This window comes from Mauremys reevesii, linkage group 5 (assembly GCF_016161935.1).
Source record: "Mauremys reevesii isolate NIE-2019 linkage group 5, ASM1616193v1, whole genome shotgun sequence".
NCBI classification, from domain to species: Eukaryota; Metazoa; Chordata; order Testudines; family Geoemydidae; genus Mauremys; species Mauremys reevesii.
The window spans coordinates 23,035,369-23,055,263 of NC_052627.1; the positions used below are offsets into that span (position 1 = coordinate 23,035,369).

The window sequence follows — 19,895 nt, forward strand, 5'->3', positions numbered from 1 at the left end:
AGGATCAAAATATGAATAAAAGATTGTTTTTACCAAAATGCTGCTTAACAATGAATATAAAAAACATATGAGATTGAAGGCTTTATCTGAGCTCTTGCTTTAGAAAATAAGCCCTCAGACAGCAGACAGGGTATATTTAGTGCTTCCAACAGAGGTCTTTCACTCTGCTTGTAGAGCCTTCCTGAGGTGGACAGTGCTAGATGCTCTCTGTGTTGCTAAGCTGATATCAAGAAGTGCAGACACTAAGGGAACAATTGTATTAGTTTAAACTAATTCCACTATGCCAGTGCCCTGAGCATGGTTGATGAAAACTAAGAAGATTAAACTCAGCATAATCTGGGAATCTTTGTGTAAGGGAAGTTTAAGTTACCGTAAACTCTTCAAAATAATTGGTTTGAGGATGAGTAAGAAGTAAAAATAATTCGAACTAGCTCAAGTTGTAAATCGTATTCTCCCCTACCCCTGTGTACTGTAAAACCCTTTAAAAATGCTTTGGAATGGGAAGAAATTTGTTAGTGAAAATGGCATCAAAAAGAACTGCACTACTGTGTACCTCTTTTGGTTGTTTAACATACCATTTCATTAGATTACGGTGGAGTCGCATCATAGGCACATTTAACGTATGCGATTTTAACTATACGCGCTCGGCAAAACGAAAAAAAAAGAGACAAATAACAATATAAATACTGTACCTGTTGTGCAGGTGATTCCGCCCGCCATTCCACTCAATGAACGTTAAGCTATACGCAATTTTCGCCTTACGCGCTGACTTCAGAACCTAACCCCCTGCGTAAGATGCGACTCCCCTGTAGTGACTCGAAAGTCTCTGAGATACAAACACATACAGGCTGCGGCATGGCAACAGAAGATTTTCTTCTAGGTATGCTTGTGGAGTACAGCTGGGCTGTCTGGTGGCTATACCGATTCCCTAAATGTAAGTACTGCAGTCTCTGTGCTTTACCAGCATCCAACAGAACTTAGGGAGTGGATGCAGGTAATTTGATTATGGCCTAACCCAAATGAAACAGAAATCATGGCAGTAGGTCTAGAGAGGCATCTAGAGGAATGGGCAGGGTTGTAAGCATGCCTACTGTCAGAGTTTTTTGTATGGCCACTGCTTGCATCCGAAGAAGTGGGTATTCACCCACGAAAGCTCATGCTGCAAAACATCTGTTAGTCTATAAGGTGCCACAGGATTCTTTGCTGCTTCTAGAGAACCAGACTAACACGGCTACCCCTCTGATCCTTGTCAAATAGTTTGAAATTTGAAGTGTCATATTGGATCCAGTTGTGCATCTTCCATATGCAGATAGCAGCTGTGGCACCTAGTACCATTTTCAATTTAAAGTTAGCCTGGAGGTTGTGAGCAGTCCTTCTGATGCAGCTCTTGTCACTATGATTCACACCACTAGAACCTTATGGCCTGGGTGATCAACAGACCATCTTGAATAATGTGGCAGACAAGAATAACATTTTGGGACAAGATCTGTGACGTGTATCTAGAGTAAGATAAATGCAAATCGCCCCCTTGCCTCCACTTATGCAAAAAAAAACCCAGTCCTTTGAAGCTAGCCCTGAAGAGAAGGTGACTGCATGCTGATTACCTGTTCCCAGGGTTCCAAGATCAAAGGCCCGAACTCTATAAAGGAGACTCATGGGTGTGCCTGTTTGGCACTAAAAGCTGTTATAAGCTTATAACCACTGAAAAACCCCTTGGGGTTTGAAGGACTGACCACCTGCCTGAGCCCTTGTTGGAGTTGGGGGTGATCTCTGGTAAGCTTATTCACATGGATGTAGGTTCTTTAATTGTTTTTAATATGTTTTTTCTGTAATGTGTTCACAATAAGAGCTGTGTGGAATCTTATACCTGGGGGCAATAACACTGTTGTTAGCCTTTGAAGCAGTAGCGTAGCTAAGGGGGGAGCGGGGCAGCCGCCACTCCCCCATTGAGCACAAGTGGCACCTTGTCAAGTTCTTGGCACCTTTGTACTCATCTGGGGGAGTGATTAAAAAAAAAAGGCACCATCTGCTTGCGGCACTTTTATTTTACTCACCCGGCGGTGCTCCGGGTCTTCGGCGGTACTTCGGTGGCGGGACCTTCACTCGCTCTGTGGGTCTTCGGCAGCATTTCGGCAGCAGGGGTCCTTCAGTGCCGCCGAAGGCACCCGGAGAGAGTGAAGGGCCCGCCGCCGAAGTCCCGGAGCACCACCAGGTGAGTAAAAGCACCACAGCGGGTGGAGCCTTTTTTTTTTTTTATTGCTCCCTCCAACTGGCTACACCACTGCTTTGAAGAGAAAGCAAAGCAGGCCTGCTTAGGCACTCTTGACTTTCTGGGGAACTCACAGTGTAGGCAGGGAAGTGTGGAGCCTGGAAAAACTCCAGTCAGAAAGAAGAGAGATGTGTGTTTGCACACAAGAGGTGACATCTGAGGACCCTGGAACCTGGAGTGGGTGCTCAAGCTGGATCATGGAAATTGCCCTGAACTGTGATGGTTGAAAAATAGAACTTCTATCCTGCAGGCAATTCCAACATTTCAAAATTTCTGATCATACTGAATGAGGATGAAAAGTCAAAATCTCAAAATATATTGTGGAATGGAAATTTTGAAATTTGTCAATTTGGAAATGTTGAAATGACTTTATTGAAACATTTAATTTTGAGACTGTTGAAACACAACACCAAACTCATTGGGGGGTTTTACTAGTTAGGGAATACAACAAATTCATGGAAGAGCCTTTTTGTGCTAAATCTTTATTGCAGTTGTGTGAAAAATTACATTACATTACATAATTGCATAGCAGAATAATTATACATTAGTAATGATGTGCTTGGTGAAAATCATGTTTTGGAAAGCTTCCTTTGCACTAAACAAAAGTTGCGCTAGTAGTTGTGCTAGACACCTCAGAAGTTTTCTAACATTGTGGAGATATTTCCTATTGCAAGTATCGCAAAAATACCATAGTGTCTGAGCTATTGCTCTGAAGCAATTACTGGTAAATATTGACCTTTTAATGGCAACCAAAGAAAGCAGAAACCAATGAAAAGTCTTCTGTCAACTTTAATTGGTTTTGATCCGACCCAAATTTATTTTATTTCCCAGGACACCTCCATTTCATACATAAGTGCCACAATGAAGCGAATACTCACCAGCAACCGCACACCATACAACATAAACACTAACCCAGGAACGTATCCTTGCAACAAAGCCCGATGCCAGCTCTGTCCACATATCCATTCAAGTGACACCATCATAGGACCTAATCACATCAGACACGCCATCAGGGGCTCGTACACCTGCACATCTACCAACGTGATATATGCCATCATGTGCCAGCAATGCCCCTCTGCCATGCACATTGGCCAAACCGGACAGTCTCTACGCAAAAGAATAAATGGACACAAATCTGACATCAGGAATCATAACATTCAAAAACCAGTGGGAGAACACTTCAGCCTCTCTAACCACTCAGTGACAGACTTGAAGGTGGCAATTTTGCAACAAAAAAACTTCAAAAACAGACTCCAAAGAGAAACTGCTGAACTCGAATTAATATGCAAACTAGATACAATTAACTGTGGCCTAAACAGAGACTGGGAATGGTTGGGTCATTACACTAATTGAATCTATTTCCCTATGTTAAGTTCTCCTCACACCTTCTATGGGCCATCTTAATTATCACTTCAAAAAGTTTTTTTTCCTCCTGCTGATGATAGCTCATCTCAATTGATTAGACTCTTCCTGTTGGTATGCATACTTCCACCTTTTCATGTTCTCTATATGTATAAATATCTCCTGTCTGTGTGTTCCATTCTATGCATCCGAAGAAGTGAGATGTAACTCACGAAAGCTCATGCTAAAATAAATTTGTTAGTCTTTAAGGTGCCACAAGTACTCCTGTTCTTTTTGCGGATACAGACTAACACGGCTGCTAGTCTGAAACTTGTAATGACGGTTTTAGTAAGCAATATCTTTTTTGGAATAATGGTACTCCACGGGTGGTGATAATTTCTGTGCCCACAAGTGAAGTAGAACACTGCTGCTGATGCAGAGGCACTGGGAGAAACAAAAAAACTGTCTTTACTAATGTGGGTGTACTATTAAAGACTCCCTTTGTTGCTGTTCTTTCTGACGGTAGGTGCATCCTGCCTGCAACATGACCGCCTCCTCTGGAGTGATAGCAGGTTGAAATTCTGGTTCCTGTCTTAGTTTCTTGACTGCTGACATTCTATTGCAATTTCAGTTGCCAATCTGCAGTCATTAGCCAGGAAATGGGTGGGGGTGGGGATAATGTGCTATTTCATTTTACTTCAGTCAAACAACGTGTTTGTAAGTTTCATTAAACTCATTCAGATATAGATTACCACAATAGGAGTATGTTTTAAAATAAACATTTAAGAGAAAAAGTGACTCCTCATGTAACTAATGCTTCAGTGATAGTTTGTCTCTTTTTCCTTCCATGATTTATATCTGAGCCTGCTTTAATAAATGCCATGAATCAGCAGCTAGATAATATTCTTGGCTCTCACACAACTTTACCATATCCATCCCAGATTATCATTTGAATCACATAAAATATTCCACTCAAAATGTTGTTTCAATATATTTTAATAATGAAAAACAAAATAATTTCATTCCCAAGTGATATTCTTGAGAAGCCAGGCTTAGAAAATTTTATTTCCATTGTCCATCATAAGCATTTGCCTATGCATGGTTTATCAGTGACTTCTTTGGTGCATTTCCCAAGTGCACATTGTCCCAAATGCACATTACATATTTCATAACTTCTTAATGAGCCATCCATAAGAGATTGTCCTGGTAATAGCATTTTCCGTTTGTTTAGGGTGGCAGTGGGAATTGTTTATCCAGGGGAAAAAAAACACTTTTTTTTTTTTTTTTTTGGTTCTTGTGGAACCAAATTTAACATTAAAGCAAAATGTATTGGGAAGATTGTTACCTTTCTTACTTTATCATTGAATATTAAACCGTAAAACTCAGAATCAAAACACCAACTACTTTTTATTTTTGCTTACAAAAATTTCAAATGGAGCAGAAAATTTTAGCTGTATTTTAAATGGACAATAAGCATTATTTCCATTGTCACTTATCCTAACATCTTTAATGATAATATATTCTTCTGATAATAGTATGGATCTGACAAGTAATTCTATTGAAACCCTTTTGTAATTTAACAATTAATTAATGTACCAATATCACAAACTACTACTACATTCTGGTGTTTGTGCTTCATTTAGCATTCTCTTCCTGTTTCCCATTGGTCCCAGGTAAAAAAGGCACAGCATGAAGGTTACAAAAAGTTTTTGAGGACAGAAGTGTTCATAATGCATTTACTTGCTTTGCCATTTCACCAAATTACCAAATAATCTGTTTTTAAATCATTTTATGATTGCTAGAGCTTCTTCTCAGAGTCTGTGTTGTATTTAGAACTCAGAGCTGTTATCATCCAAGTGGGAGTCGTGCCTTGGTCTGATGCTCTGTTCCAAGATCAGATAGTTTGGGTATGGGGTAGGATGTCAGGTTAACATAATGGTATTCTTTTGCTGTCTCAAGGCCTGATCTATAGGTCATTGAAGTCAATGGGAGTCTGTTGATTTCAGTGGCTCTTGATAGACTTTCTCATATGTTCTCCCATGTTCTTCTTACACAACCTATGGAGATCATTAACAACTTCTGATTGCTCATTCTTTTTTCAAATGGCAATTTCCAAACAATACCATAAAATAAACATAATTATGACATTGGATAAACTATAAAGAGTACTATTTCCTTTTGTTTTCCTCCTCATTAATTTCCTTAAGGGTTGGGCTAAATTCTAAGTTATAGCCATATGGAAAACTAATATAATGAACAAGAGAGTGAACTTCATTGCATGTAGGCCAATGGTTCTCAAACTTTTGTACTGGTGACCCCTTTCCCATAGCCTCTGAGTGCGACCCCCCCCATATAAATTAAAAATACTTCTTTATTTATTTAACACCATTATAAATGCTGGAGGCAAGCAGGGTTTGGGATGGAGGCTGACAGCTCGCAACCCTCCATGTAATAACCTCATGACCCCCTGAGGGGTCCCGACCCCCAGTTGAGAACCCCATGTAGCCAGTTTAATCATAAACTTATGCCCATCCATTTAATTTGAGCATATAGCAAAATGGGGTAAAATGTATCCCCAGCAATTTAATTCTTAGAAGTGATATCCCACTTACAGTTAACATTGTAAGACAGTGGCTTTATCTGTGGGACCTGGAGGAGAGCTTGGTTTCAATTCAAGAACAATCTGAAATTTACCTAAATGCACATGGTGATGGCTAGATCCTCTGGCGATAGGTCCTTAAAAAAAAGTTATTCTCCAAAAAGTTGGTTGTGTTTATTCATAAACTCTTCATCATATGCACTATAAACAGAGAGAGTGAAAGCTCAGTGTTAGCAATGTTTCACTCCAAATAGTCATAAAGGGAGAGAGCCTAAAAAGTACCACAGAGCCAAATTTTGTTTATATTTTCTCATCTTAGGAACCTCTCTCTGAAGTTGTCAAAGGAAGTGGACCAAGGAGAAGCTAGATGTCCTCGTGTCAGCCAGGTGGCCAGCAGTCCCACTGTGGAGTGGCCTTTTGCAGGCCTGGAAGAAGGTGGAGGCATGGAATCTTTGCCCTTCCGACTGATGATGCAGGATTGCACAGCTGTAAAGACGTTACTGCTGAAAATGAAGAGAGTTCTTCAAGAGGTAATGGTTTAATCATCTGTAAGATGAGTAGTTGCCAGTGCTAATAGGCTAGGTAGTGGAGAGGGGTTTAGGGAAATGTTGAGCAGCACAGAACGGAGTCTATTTTTCTGTGCCCAGAATGTCTTAAAAACATGGAAACAACTCGTATGTAGGCTTCCAGCCTGGCTTTAGGCTCCCAGCATGGCTTTTGGCTGTCTCAATGCCTCAGGCAGCTTTGCAAATAGATGTGAGCTAGATTGTCTATATTATCCGGTTTTGCTTCATCCTGTGCATCTCCTGTTTTAGATTCTATTTTGCACTTTGAACCTGTAGCAGTAGCTAACGATGCCCTGGTACGTCAAAGGGTTCACTATAGACCAACATACACAGTGAGCCGACTCTGTGGGTGCTCCAGGGCTCAAGCACAGGGCTTGAGGTGCTTGGAGTGTGGGGGCATGGAGAGGAGGTGGAACAGGAGCAGGAAGAGGTGGAGCGAGAGCAAGGCCTCAGGGAGGGGCGGAGTGGGGGCAGGAAGAGGTAGGGTGAAGGTGGGGCCTTGGGAGAAGGGGCGGAACATCAACCGGGAAAATTACAAGTCAGCCCCGGTGCTAGCATGGACCCTGTGTCTGCCAACTCTGGCACCCTTACAGACAGACTAAGGCATCTCTGAGCCTCTTCTTTGTTAACTATGTTAGGTAATTTGGACTGGATAAGCCAAACTGTATTCTGGTCCTCCCACAAGATACAGTGTTTCTTGTCTCTTAGACAGTCATTCATCACATGTTTCACAATAGTAATGGTCAGATCCAAGTAATACTCATTTGTAAATAATATAGAGAACAGAAAGAGACAAAAACAAATACAAACCTTGGAAGTTCTACTCTTGTGAGACTGATTGTGTATAGGCTCCGAGTATTAATTGCAAAGGTTAACTGTTGGTAGCTTTGGTTATTAGATGACAGATGACGTTTGGAAATTTCTCAGTCCATGCAGAGCTTTCCAGAACTGTGACTTGTGCTACCTACTTATATTTGCATGCCTCTTGATAGGATGTCAGTAACAATGGTGAGTCCTCCTTGTACAATCAAATTGGTCTTTGGAAACCAAGTTTCAAGCTATCATTAGCAAATTCAGACATTATGCTGTTAAACTAGGATGCAAATATACATATGGCCAACTTTTACACTGTCACTGTTTTACTATAATGTTGTATAAGCCTTGCCCATGTTTAGAAAAGTAATAATCCTTTTGTTATTTTACCTGTGTGGTTCCTAGCACGATGGGGTCCCAATACCTGACTGACATCTATGTGCTATTGTAATGCAAATAATTATTATTAATATACCATTATAAAGATAATTAATAATAACGGTAATGTAGGGAGTATTTCACATACAGATTTATCTTCAACTGGTATAACCCTTTATATCTTCAACATATGCCTACCCCTTGGGATTGTTTGAGTAAACATGCTTTCTTGTAGTTAGGTTTATTTGCATTTTAATTATTTCTCACCTCAGGAAGAGTCCTTTAATATTTTCACATAGTGAATTATCATATTTCCTTTAGACATAAGCTTAAGCCTACAATCATTTTTATACACAGTTATACTATATTCTACTACAAGTTATGAGTAAAAAAACACTCACAAAATTATCTCAGCAAAAGATAAGGTACAACTTCAAGATGGCCCCCGCTTATTCCCACTGACGGGTATAGCACCTCCCAGGTTACTGTACTCCCTTTGGATAACTAATCTTAGCTTTTCCTCCTGTTTGTTCCTGTCTCCCACCCCTCTTTATTCCATAACTTTAAATTTCCAAGTCTCATTGCTTCTTGTTCACTTAATCTTCCTGATCTCCTTTCCCACCTCTTGAAATCAAGATGGCCTTCTGCACATGCCTATCTCTATTTTTTTTTATTAAATATATAGGCTGCAAATGTTCAATGACTCTCCTATCTTCTCAGAACTGTGAGTAAGGGGATAAATCCCAGTAGCAGAACAGGCAGTTCAGCAACAGGATTGCACAGACTCCTGGATGGTTGGGGGAAAGGAGGAGCACTGTAGTGAAAATCAGAAGGAAAAAAAAAAAGTCTACCTACATATGCTTTCTAACATTTTTTGAAGGCTAGGAATATATGTAATATATATTTATAAACACAGGATGGGTGTGGAGTAATAGTAATAATGTCACATACAGTGACTTTTTAATGTGAATATACATACCGTCCTTTTTTTTCTGAAGATAAACTAATTTGTATCATTTATATATCACAAGGTTGCTTCTGTTTTCGAGGTCTACTTTAGTTTTGTTCTCTTAATTTAGAATGTTACAATAACCATGTTGGATTATTTCCTTGTATTTTTTTTTAGTTATTAATGATCTTAGCAAAACTCTTATAACTTTCCTTTTCATATGCAGTTGTTAAACTATACATTAGGGTTTCTGTATAATGGATTGGTTGATTAAGCATCATTGTTATACTGCATTAATTTATATGGAATATGTGGGCTCAAAGGTATTAACATAATTGAGACATTGTCCAACATTAAACAATTTTAAACAAGGTTCGGGTTAGGTATACAAACACCTCAGCCTGCTTAATACCATAGCAAATACACTATGAAAAATCCTTTTAACCTTTTATTAAAGATACCAAAAAAAGGAAAAGAGTTAAAGCATTTTACATGTAAAATATTAATTCAGGCTTTCATTTTAACCACATCCCTTGCTCCATTTCCCTTTAGCTGTTTTTTTAGTCGGAACCCCTCCCCTGGTTTCACAGTGTTTTAGATGTTATCAAAGATGGTAATAACTGTCCTTTTGAATAAAAGAGAAGTTAGATGAGATGGACTGGAGCTGCTGCTGTTAAAATCAGATCCCATTTCCTAGAAGACAAAACAAGACAAACACGCAAAATGGAATAACAAAGATAGAAAATGCAGCTTTTGTCACTGGTGTTAACTTTCACCTGCAATCTCACTGTGGGAGAAACACCGGCATCAGCCACTATGAGACCTGGCAAACTTGTATCAGCATCAGGCTGATTAGGGCACTGCATTTAGCTGCCTCTTTCTGGTCGTAGGCTTACAGCAGTGTTGCAAAATATATAATCTTGGCTGGCTAAGCCAGATTCTTATTAGACAGAAGAAACAAAGGAAAGAGAAGAAATAAGGTGCAGAAGAAAAAGGACACAGCAGGGAAAGGATGGGGTGTGGGGGACAAAGTCTTACATCCCAGGTGGTATTTGGGATTCAGCCAGAGCTGGGGAAGGTGGATGTGTCAGCTGGGTTCCTCTCTCTAGCCTGGACTGGTCAGGATATTTTTAGGATCGAGATGAAGGGGGTAAGGGTTCCAGGGTGGTGGCAGCCACGATCCTGAAGCTCACTCCACTGGCCAATTTTTCTCCCAAAGTCTTTTTCTTTAGGGACCCCAAAAGGGAGTGATGGGTGGAATAGTCCATCTCTTCCTTATATTGTCTACCAACTAGGCCTAGTTTCCAGCACAGCAATTTTGATTCACGGATTTCTGGTTTCACACTATTCTCGTTGACCAAGCATGATCTTAATACAGTCTTTCAGTTATATCAGCAAGCCTCTTTGTTTGGACTAATTCAGTCTGTCTTTCTCGCTTTTTTACCTTTTCCCATCAACATTTCTTTTTATAGGTTATTTTGACATCTTATGAATTTACACTCACTTTTTACAGTTGAGCTCGCAATTAGGGTAAATTTGTATGGCCATTTATCATAACAGCACACACACACATAACCTGTTGAAGCTATTAGTGAAATATTCCATGAAAAAAACAAAATCCATCAAATTTGTCAGATGCAGTACTGACGTATCTGAGTGTTTTTAAATGAGCATATTGTGAATTTCAGAAACAATTTCTGTGAAGCAAGTACTGTACTCTCCTGCAGTTAAATGCAAATTCTCTCACTTTCATCAAGAGTCTCTATAAAGCAGAGTCACTAGAAAACAATGTTCAATTAAAAGAGGTAATGCAGCAAAAGTTAAATCTATATTCCTTATAAGGGAAATTCAAGCAGCCCAAAATTTGGTTTCTGGCAGTCTTGCCAGGTGCAAACTGAAATATTATATGTTTCATTATAAACCCACATGTTTTACAAGTGTCTTAATTCAAATTTTTTTAAAAAGAGGTTGGCTTCAATCTACAAGAAAAACACACCAATAACTAATCTGTAATGGGTTTTGGTGTTGCTATTTTGCAGCTGAAGTAATCCATAGTAGAAGAAATGGCACAGAAAGTGTATTTGTATTTATTGAACAACAAGAAGTTAATTCAGTTAAAATATTAGACATATTATTCAATATAATGGTGGTTCTTAAACATTGAGCACTATTCCGAAGGAACAGTTTCATTATAAGCCACCAAAGTGTTATACTGGCCAGAACAATATGGTATTTTCCTGTTACACTTGCTTACAGTGGAAGAACCTAACAGATGGACAATAGTTTTGCCATAAATTAGGCGAAAACATTATATGCTGGACCTGGCTATAATTGTGTGATGCCCTGGGTTTAGCCTCCCATTAATCTTATCCTGAATAAGGAGATTAAACACATGGCAATAGCTAACAAGACTGCAATTGTTGTGGGATTTTTATTTAATAAATAAATAAATAAAGTAGGTGACTAGGAGTCATTCAGTTGAGGAAAGCTGACATCTTGCCCTCAGTAGACTGGCATTGAAAATGTCCACTAATAGATTCAACACTTTCCCACTATGTTTTGTCCCTCCCAGCCACGTAGGGTCTATAAAGCAGGAAATCCCCTAGTGCATACAGAATTTCAGTGAACAAAGTAATCTGAAACTGGACCAGACAATATGTTGTGTGTATGCCCCCTTCTGACATAAGGTTACCTTAACACAACCTTCTCAAAGACCTTATTCAGAGTATTAGTTTGGAGGCAGGGTTGAAGCTGGCAAAATTGTAAATATAATTGGATTTGACAGATATTAAGTGTTGTCTTAGATGTCTTGAATGTGTGGGGGGCTATCAACCATTCACTTGTGGGAGCTGGCACCATATTTGCCCTCAGGAAAGAACTGAAAACCTCACTTGTGTGTATGAAATCAAATATGAGTGTCTTGAATGAGTTTTAGCTGATGTTGCTCACTGATGTTCTGATTCTGCTAGGAGAGTTCCAATCTGTAATGTACAATCTCTATAAAAAATCTAGTGAAGAAGTTCTGAGTCCTCTGAAGATTTGTAATGCATCCAGTTCAATAAAAAGCTACAGTAATAGGCCACTAGGGCATTCAGTTGCTGTCTATCCCAAGTAAGGTATTTACATGTATTATTCTAAACAGAATAAAGAATGCAGTAGATTCAAGGTTATGACAAGAACAGGCAGGATTGAGACAGGAGAAATCGTATATAGATCAAATAGTATCCCCACGTATCATCGTAGAACTGTAAATGAAATAGCAGTCACTGCTTTATTTAAAGCAGTCACTGCTTTAGCTCATGTGGTAGAGGCTCATGCACTAAGCTCCAGAGGTCCCAGATTGGATCCTGCCCACTAATGACCGGAGCCTGTTGGCGTTACACTTGCAGTCCCTGTATCTGAGCCTCTTGGAAGGTCATTCTTAGTGGAATATCCTCACCCATGCAATGTGCTCATCCCAGCTGAAGATGTTTGTTTAGGTTTTTCCCTAGGGAGAGGGACTTGTTAGTGCAGTAATGAGTATGGAGAGATTATAAATGTTTTGTGGGGAGGGAATCCATTTACTTAATAGTACTGAGTTGTTTTTAGATTTCAAACATACTGTAGGCTTAGCACTTGTTGGATGAACTGGGTATTTCTCAAGGTGAGTAAAGTGTGCATAATCTTGCCTATATTTATGGTAAATTAAATTTAGGTAGGTAAGTTAAATATATTAGGAAGGTTAAGTTTTCTTGCATTCTTTATAAAGCATACACATTATCTACTGTATAATAATTCCCATTGTTTTAATAAGACTGCCAAGGTGAGTTTAGTAGCTGATCCAGCTAATTAAGATAACATGGTATCTCCATATTCTGAGATTGTTTCATTTAGATGGTAAATTCTTCAGATCAGGGAGTCTGTCTCTTTCATAACTTTGCAAAGCACCATGTAGTGTTCTGCAGGTATACAAATATTTGTTAATTACAACAATAATAAAATCAGTAGGAAAGCTGCTCTAGATTTACATATTACATTTTTTAAAGCATTATTTATCTTACTAGGGAAAAGCTTTTGGTTCTTTTTGGCTCTGATAAAGAATCAGTCTTTACAATATGATTTTTTTAGTTTTTGTTTGAAGGAGGTGTAGTACTTTGAAAAACTATGCCAAAGCCCAGAGGGAGGCAGTGTGACTTAGAGGACAGAGCACTGGACTGGGACTCAGGAAACCTGGATACTATTCCCAGCTCTTCCACTGGCCTGCTGGATGACTGTGGGGAAGACACTTCAACTCGTTCTCAGTTTCTCCATCTGTAAAATAATGATACTGAGCTCCTCTGTAAAGTGCTTTGAGATCTACTGATAAAAAAATGCACTCTAAGGCCATGGCAACACTTGCAAATTTGCAGCGCTGCAGCAGGGTGTGAAAACACACCCTCTCCAGCGCTGCAGATTGCGGTGCTGCAAAGCGCCAGTGTGGTCAAAGCCCCAGCGCTGGGAGCGCGGCTCCCAGCGCTGTACGTTATTCCCCACAGGGAGGTGGAGTATGGACAGCGCTGGGAGAGCTCTCTTTGCACTTTGACTACACTTAGCGCTTTGAAGTGCAAGTGTAGCCATAGCTTAAGATCTAGGTAGTATTATGATTGATGTTGTTTGAAATACTTTGCAGACTAATGGCAAGTGGGCTTTCAATGGACAGTCCATTACTAAGAAAAATTGAGGTAGTCTTAAAATATGGTTTTCAAATACATTAAGGATCCCCTGCAGTCAGTTGTTACAGGTATTATATTTACTTACATTGTCCATTAGCAACTTAAGAAGCAATTGTAAGGTTATTTCAGTGTAAAACACTGCAGGTTTCCTTTTTAAACTACCTTTGTAATTAATCAGTGTAGCATTGCTGATTTATTCAACAACTCTGCATTGAATGCAGTCACCTTTATCAAGTAATTCATGCTGGAAATTGGTAATTCCTTCATTTCATAGTGCGTTAACATGCATTTCATACAAGTGTACATTTAAATAAATAATAAAAAAACATTACCAGATGTATCATTAGGATTTAACTTTATCTCTTTAAATTTCTGTTTGCATGGAAATTTATGTCTGGCAGTCACTCTCACCCCACCCCGCCCCCACATATGCTCCCGAACACTTAAACAATCAAAAAATGAATATGTTATTGACACACTTTGTTGATGTGCAATTTTAAAAAAAATTAAAAAAATTGGTGGCTACAGCAAATGTTTTATTTTGATGGCAAAGATATTCCACATTAAGATTTAAGATTCCATTTAAAGCTATGTAACACTGCTAAAGAAAATCAGTCTTTGTGGTTTTGCTAGAACTTTGCAATGTATAAGAAATTTATGTTTTTGCAAGGTCGTATGTTGTAAGCTCTTTGGGGCAAACACCATGGCTACCTTCATGTTGATACCTAGCACAACTCTAATCCTGAGGCCTCTCTATCATAATACTAATGATATCAATCCATCTATAATAAATATTTCATGAAAATCTCTTTGTACAGTTTTGAACCCAAAGGAAACCACCTAATGGTTTCAGTGTGTACACCAAAGTTAGGAAATTCTGGAAATGCTAACAAGTAAATTATGAAAATTGTTTATGACATTGCAGTGGGGATGGGGACCATTTTCATAACGGTGTGATTGAACAGGAAGGACATGCATATAACTTCAGTTCATTTAGAATCTTATCTGTGGATTTGTCTACACAGCAAAGAAAAACCCGTGGCTGGTCTGCCAGACGACTTGGGCTTGCAGCACTTAGGCTGCGAGGCTGTTTTATTGCTATGTAGATTTTCAGGCTGGAGCTGGAGCACGGGTTCTAGGACCTGCAGGGTGGGAAGGATCCCAGGGCTCAGGCTCCAGCCCAAGCCCCAAAATCTACATAGCAATGAAACAGCCCCACAGCCTGAGCACTGTGAACTAAGTCGGCTGGCATGGGCCAGCTGTGGGTTTTGCTGTGTAGACATAGCCTGAAGTTGCTATGGTATTTTTATAGATTGGGGATAAACCTCTTTGAAACTGTTAAATGCAACAGCCACTCTTCATTCAGTTCAAATATAAGAATCAATGGCAATCTCCAGATCAAAGCATAGGTATGTTACTGCCCAAAACAAAACAAAAAACAAAAGTACCTTTCCCAGACCTGAAGAAGAGACCAGTGTAATCTCAAAAGATTGTCTTTCTCACCAACAGAAGTGGTCTGATAAAAGATATTACCTCACCCACCTTGTCTCTGCTGAACAAAGGCAGGTCAGAAGGTCACTCAGGAATTTCAACTGTGTGGGTGGAGAGTGTGGCTGGATTTTGTTTTGGGTAGAAGTGTGAATGGGCGATAAGAGAGACAGCACAGAGAAACAAGCACAAAAGTTGAAGGAAAGTATAGACAGATCCTGGGGGAGGTTTAGAGGCAGGTTTGGTAGCTGGTGCTGGGGAAGAGAGGCTTGGGGCTGTCAGCAAGGAAACAGCCTCCAGTTGTTTGATTCCTCCTGAGTTCAGGGGAAACAGGACTTTATTCATTCTTTGTAAATAAACAAGACTGCATCAACGATACCTGGCTCCATCTTCAATTTTTCCTCACAACTGGAATGGCCTACACGATCCCACATTTTTGATTAGCTGCTCAGGTAAAAAAAAGATACCAATAGTTTCTTAAATTAATCCAGAAAGTTCTGAAAAGGCTTTCAGGATAAGGAGTATGTAGGAGCAGAACATAATCATATATTTGTATCCTAACCCTTTAGGGATTTGGTACCCTTGCTCCAAGTGAAAATACTAAGACTTTAATGCTGAAAAATTAAAGGACTCTCCCTTTTCCACTGCACTCATGGCCTCTACCTGCTTGTTCTACCAGCACCTTTGCTGTTCTGGTGGTTAGTCTTAGGCCTCGTCTCCAGTAAAAAAATAAGTTTTCCCAGCTCTGTGCTCAGAGGTGTGATAAATTCACTCCTCAAGCGGCATAGTTAAGCCGACCTAACCTTGAAGTGTAGAAAGTGCTAGGTTGACTGAAGAATTCTCCCGCCAACCAAGCTACTGGCTCTAAGGGAGGTAGATTACTTACACCAATGGGAGAACTCCTCCTGTTGCATAGGTGGTGTCTACACTGAAGTGCTTCAATGGTGCAACTGCAGTGCTGCAACTGTGCTGTAGTAGCCTTTCAGGTGTAGACAAGCCCACAGTGGAATAGCTCCCACCAATGGCTGAGTCCTTTCCTTTGTCTCTGGCATGATTGCAACCAGACCGTCATTCCTATGGGACTCATCCCACAAGACTCCTTGCCCTAGTGCACGTGGGCACAGTGAAGCAGGGATTGTATCAGTTATGTAAACCTTTCTATGTGCAGTTAACAAAGTTCCCTGGCAGCTGATTGATTTCTTCCCTGGGTTATGGTGTTTGACTTCTCCTTTGCTACAAAGGATGAGATACCATTTTCTGTAAAACAACGTATGATACAGAGCTACACTGCAGATCAGCAAGCTTGCATGACCTGTTGCCCCAGCCTCCTCAACAACAGGCTTGTCTTATTAGCACTTTGCAGATCAGCATTAAAAATATCTGCCCCATTAATGTATAATGTCCCACCATCATTAGTCCTGTGCAATTGTCTGTGATAAATTCGTGATTGAAGACCATAAAATTATAAAAGCTACAAAATGAAAACATTTTCCCATTTACTGCTTTTGAGGGCTTGATCAATTGCCGCAGGCCAGTCAACTTAATCCCACCTGACCCTCTTTGGCAATAGAGCTGATCACACCAATTACATTTTCTGATAAGTCTGCATATACCAAAGTTTGCTATGCAAAATAATAATCAAGCAGTGGAAGAAATTCAGAACATGTGTAAAAGTCTACAGTAGGAATTGATTATATTCAATTGTTAGAGATTGTGAGTAATTTTGAGCTAAATGATGTATTTGGTGATGGTGGTGGATAGAAATGTCACTGGTAATGATTAAGACAAAATTTAATAATGCTAAGGATAACAAGACCCTTAATGAGTTATCCAATTCTGTTAACAAAAAGAATGAGAAAACAGAAGTGGGATGAAGTAAGGGCACTAAGACAGAAGTTCCTGACCCAAGATATTCTGTAATTGAATCTCCTAACAGTTTAATTGGATTTTAAGAATTAAAATGTCAAGTTGTCAAACATAATTTTATTATTTGTAAAGAAGCACTGCACATGATCATCTTGACATCTGGTCAGTTTCAAAAACTGAGTTACAAGTAGTTTGCCAACTTTTGTGGTTTCACAGTCACATTCATCTTGTTTGTTTGTTTTTTTTAATGTTTTTCTGTCCCCTTTTGCTGCCTATGAAAGACCTACAGAGACAGCGTAAACTGATTACAGAGACAGCGTAAACTGATTACAGAGAGGGGGATCAGTGAAACTGATTATTCACAAAGTGTTGCAAGAAACTTGTGTACAGGAAGAGTGGTAACTTGAGAGAAAAAGATGGGGGCAAGTTTTCTGATGGCAGAGCCTCACTTGTGTGCCTGTTGTTGCACAAACAATACATTTGTGTATGTGTCTGGGTGTTAAACTGCTTAATTGTTTTATATTCATTAGGAAGCAGATTCAACCAAATTAAGATTAATAATTTAACCAATGGAATGTCCCTTAATATTCTGTCCTCAGATCAGGCAGAATGTATGAAACAAGCCCTAATGCAATTATGAGAGAAATTCATACTGTATATGACGTGAATCCTGGCAAAGAACTGTGTTGCAGATTTCCATAAAACTTTCTCTCACAGCTCTTCACTTTATTTTGGAAAAAAGTATTCACTGAAGTATTGCAGAAAGGGATCACTGCCCAGGTTCTGAGGACAGTGTTGATGACCTAATTGTGAAGAGAAACAAGGATGGGAAAACTGCAGAGATCCTGTTCCTGAAGAGATCTTTCTGAATATGAAATGTACAAATATTACCAAAATAATAGCTACAAATCAATACAGTGTGATCCACATGCTAATTCATGAAGCTCAAAAGACCAAGTGGGTTTTATGAAAGAGGAGTACTGATTGTCAGTGACAACAACAACTTCCCATCTAACCCCAAACCCCATGTTTATAGCTGCCACACGTCTTTTTTATATAGGATCATGTGACCTTATCATAAGGTAAATTTATGTAAGATTGGTCTTTGAGTAATTTTTCCCCATATGCATTATTATTCTGTGTGATTCAGCTTTGGCTTCAATTCTGACAAGAGAACTCCTGCACTTAGGGCCACATCTTAAACTGATCTAGATTGGTGTAGGTTGACTCAAGTCAATAAAGTTATGCCAATTTACCCCAGCTGAGGACCTGACCCCCACTGGGGAGGGGTACTTGGCAGTTGTGCATCCTTCCCTCTGCCTACTTTTTAACATCTCTCATGAATTCCTGCTACATCAAGAGCAATGATGGAATGATTATTAATAAGGAATTAAACATTCAGTCCATGTGTAAGTGTGTTTTATAATTGGAGAACCTTCCTTTCATTTCCCCACTTCTTTACTCAAGAAAGAACATTTGGCAAACTGTCAGGTAAAATCTAATCTCATCTAATGTACATATCTAAGAGACAGGATATCTCATTTTATCAATACTGACCATTTCAACTCTCTATGAAGATAACCTGTCTAGGAATAAAGATATGCTCAAGCCTAGCTGCCATTTGTGTAAGTAGACTCTGAACACCTCATAAAATAGTTAAACAAAGATACAGCAAGATAGCAACTACTTCCTTTATCTCTTCAGCAAGAAAGAGATAGCTAAAATGAATATCTACCTAAGGATCATCCGTATTCACAAGCAGTTCTGCTTTGCTCTTTTGCTTTTGAACAAAATTACTATTCAATTGCTATGGGAGAAAAAAGCAACTATGACTCATGTGTAATGTGTATAATCGATCAATAAATAAAATGTTTAAAAGCATGCTCTGTTGAGAGCATGGGACTCCCACATCTCTATTGCTATTATGTACCTTTCCATATTATCTCTTTGGTGAAGCTGGTCATCCCCTCTGGCTTTACCTATGCACCATCTTGGCTCAGTATTGAAACAAATATTGAAGCTCTCTTGGGTGCATTTCATATCTTCACCCCACCTGTTTCCCTGAAGCCACTGGAAAAGGACTGTGCTGTGTATGACAAGGAGGCATTGAGGGGAAGTACAGCAGTTAGAATTTTGCCCAGATGGCCCCAGCTTCAAGACACCTTTAGAACTTGATTGAAGACAACGCAAGATAACTCGTACAGAAACCTGTCCTGAGATTAGTGAAGTAGAGGAAGAAGAAGGGACTCTAGTTTTCTCCTAACCAACCTAGATCTAAAAAAGCCTGCTTAAATCAACAGCCCATGTTCTCCCAAGGCCTATATCTCTCTAGTAGCAGTTGCACAAAGTGGTGACAAGCCTCATCCTGTGTGATCAGGCTTCATTGTGAATCCAGTTGCCTATGGCAAAGGAAAGAGCATTACTCCCAATTTCCAACCTCCATGGGGTTAGGAGACCTAACTGCCATCTCCTCTCCTTCATGCCCTGACCTCACAGCTGGGTCAGATGGCCCGCAACTCTTCTTCAATTGCTAAACACTTGCAAAATCTGCAAATTGCTTGTATAAGCAACTATGGAGCAACTCATGCTTTCCAAATAAGAACAAAGTAATATATGCTGAAAAAATAGTCAGGTGGGTATGGTGGTCTTACAGATAAAGATGTATTCTAGGATAAAATATTTTCATCTTTTTCATTTGTTCAAAACAACAACAAAAACTAACACTTCCATGTAGCTCTTCCAGTCCACTAAATAAATAAACAAATATGCAATCAGATCAGAACTTGCTGCCTATCATGAAATAATCCACAGAAATTCATATCAGCATATTTGGAAATGAGTCATTTTGCTGTGATTACTTCCAGTTGATGTGTAAACTGAGTGCACACTCAGCAGCTGGGGAAGGAAAAATAAAAGTCCCAGCTACAAGACACTT

At 39.4% G+C, this 19,895-nt stretch overlaps 1 protein-coding gene across 23 annotated transcripts in view; it reads left to right on the forward strand.

Annotated features, from left to right (window-relative positions):
- CCSER1 (coiled-coil serine rich protein 1) overlaps nt 1-19,895 on the forward strand; it is a 1,061,579-nt gene that overhangs the window by 457,416 nt on the left and 584,268 nt on the right. For all 23 annotated transcript variants that reach the window (XR_005599010.1, XR_005599009.1, XM_039539953.1 and 20 more), the window contains exon 6: nt 6,529-6,739. Coding sequence is in view for 21 of the 23 variants with exons in the window: in XM_039539953.1 (XP_039395887.1) it covers nt 6,529-6,739 (211 nt within the window). In the remaining 2 variants the exon portion in view is untranslated. The remainder of the gene's footprint in view (nt 1-6,528; nt 6,740-19,895) is intronic.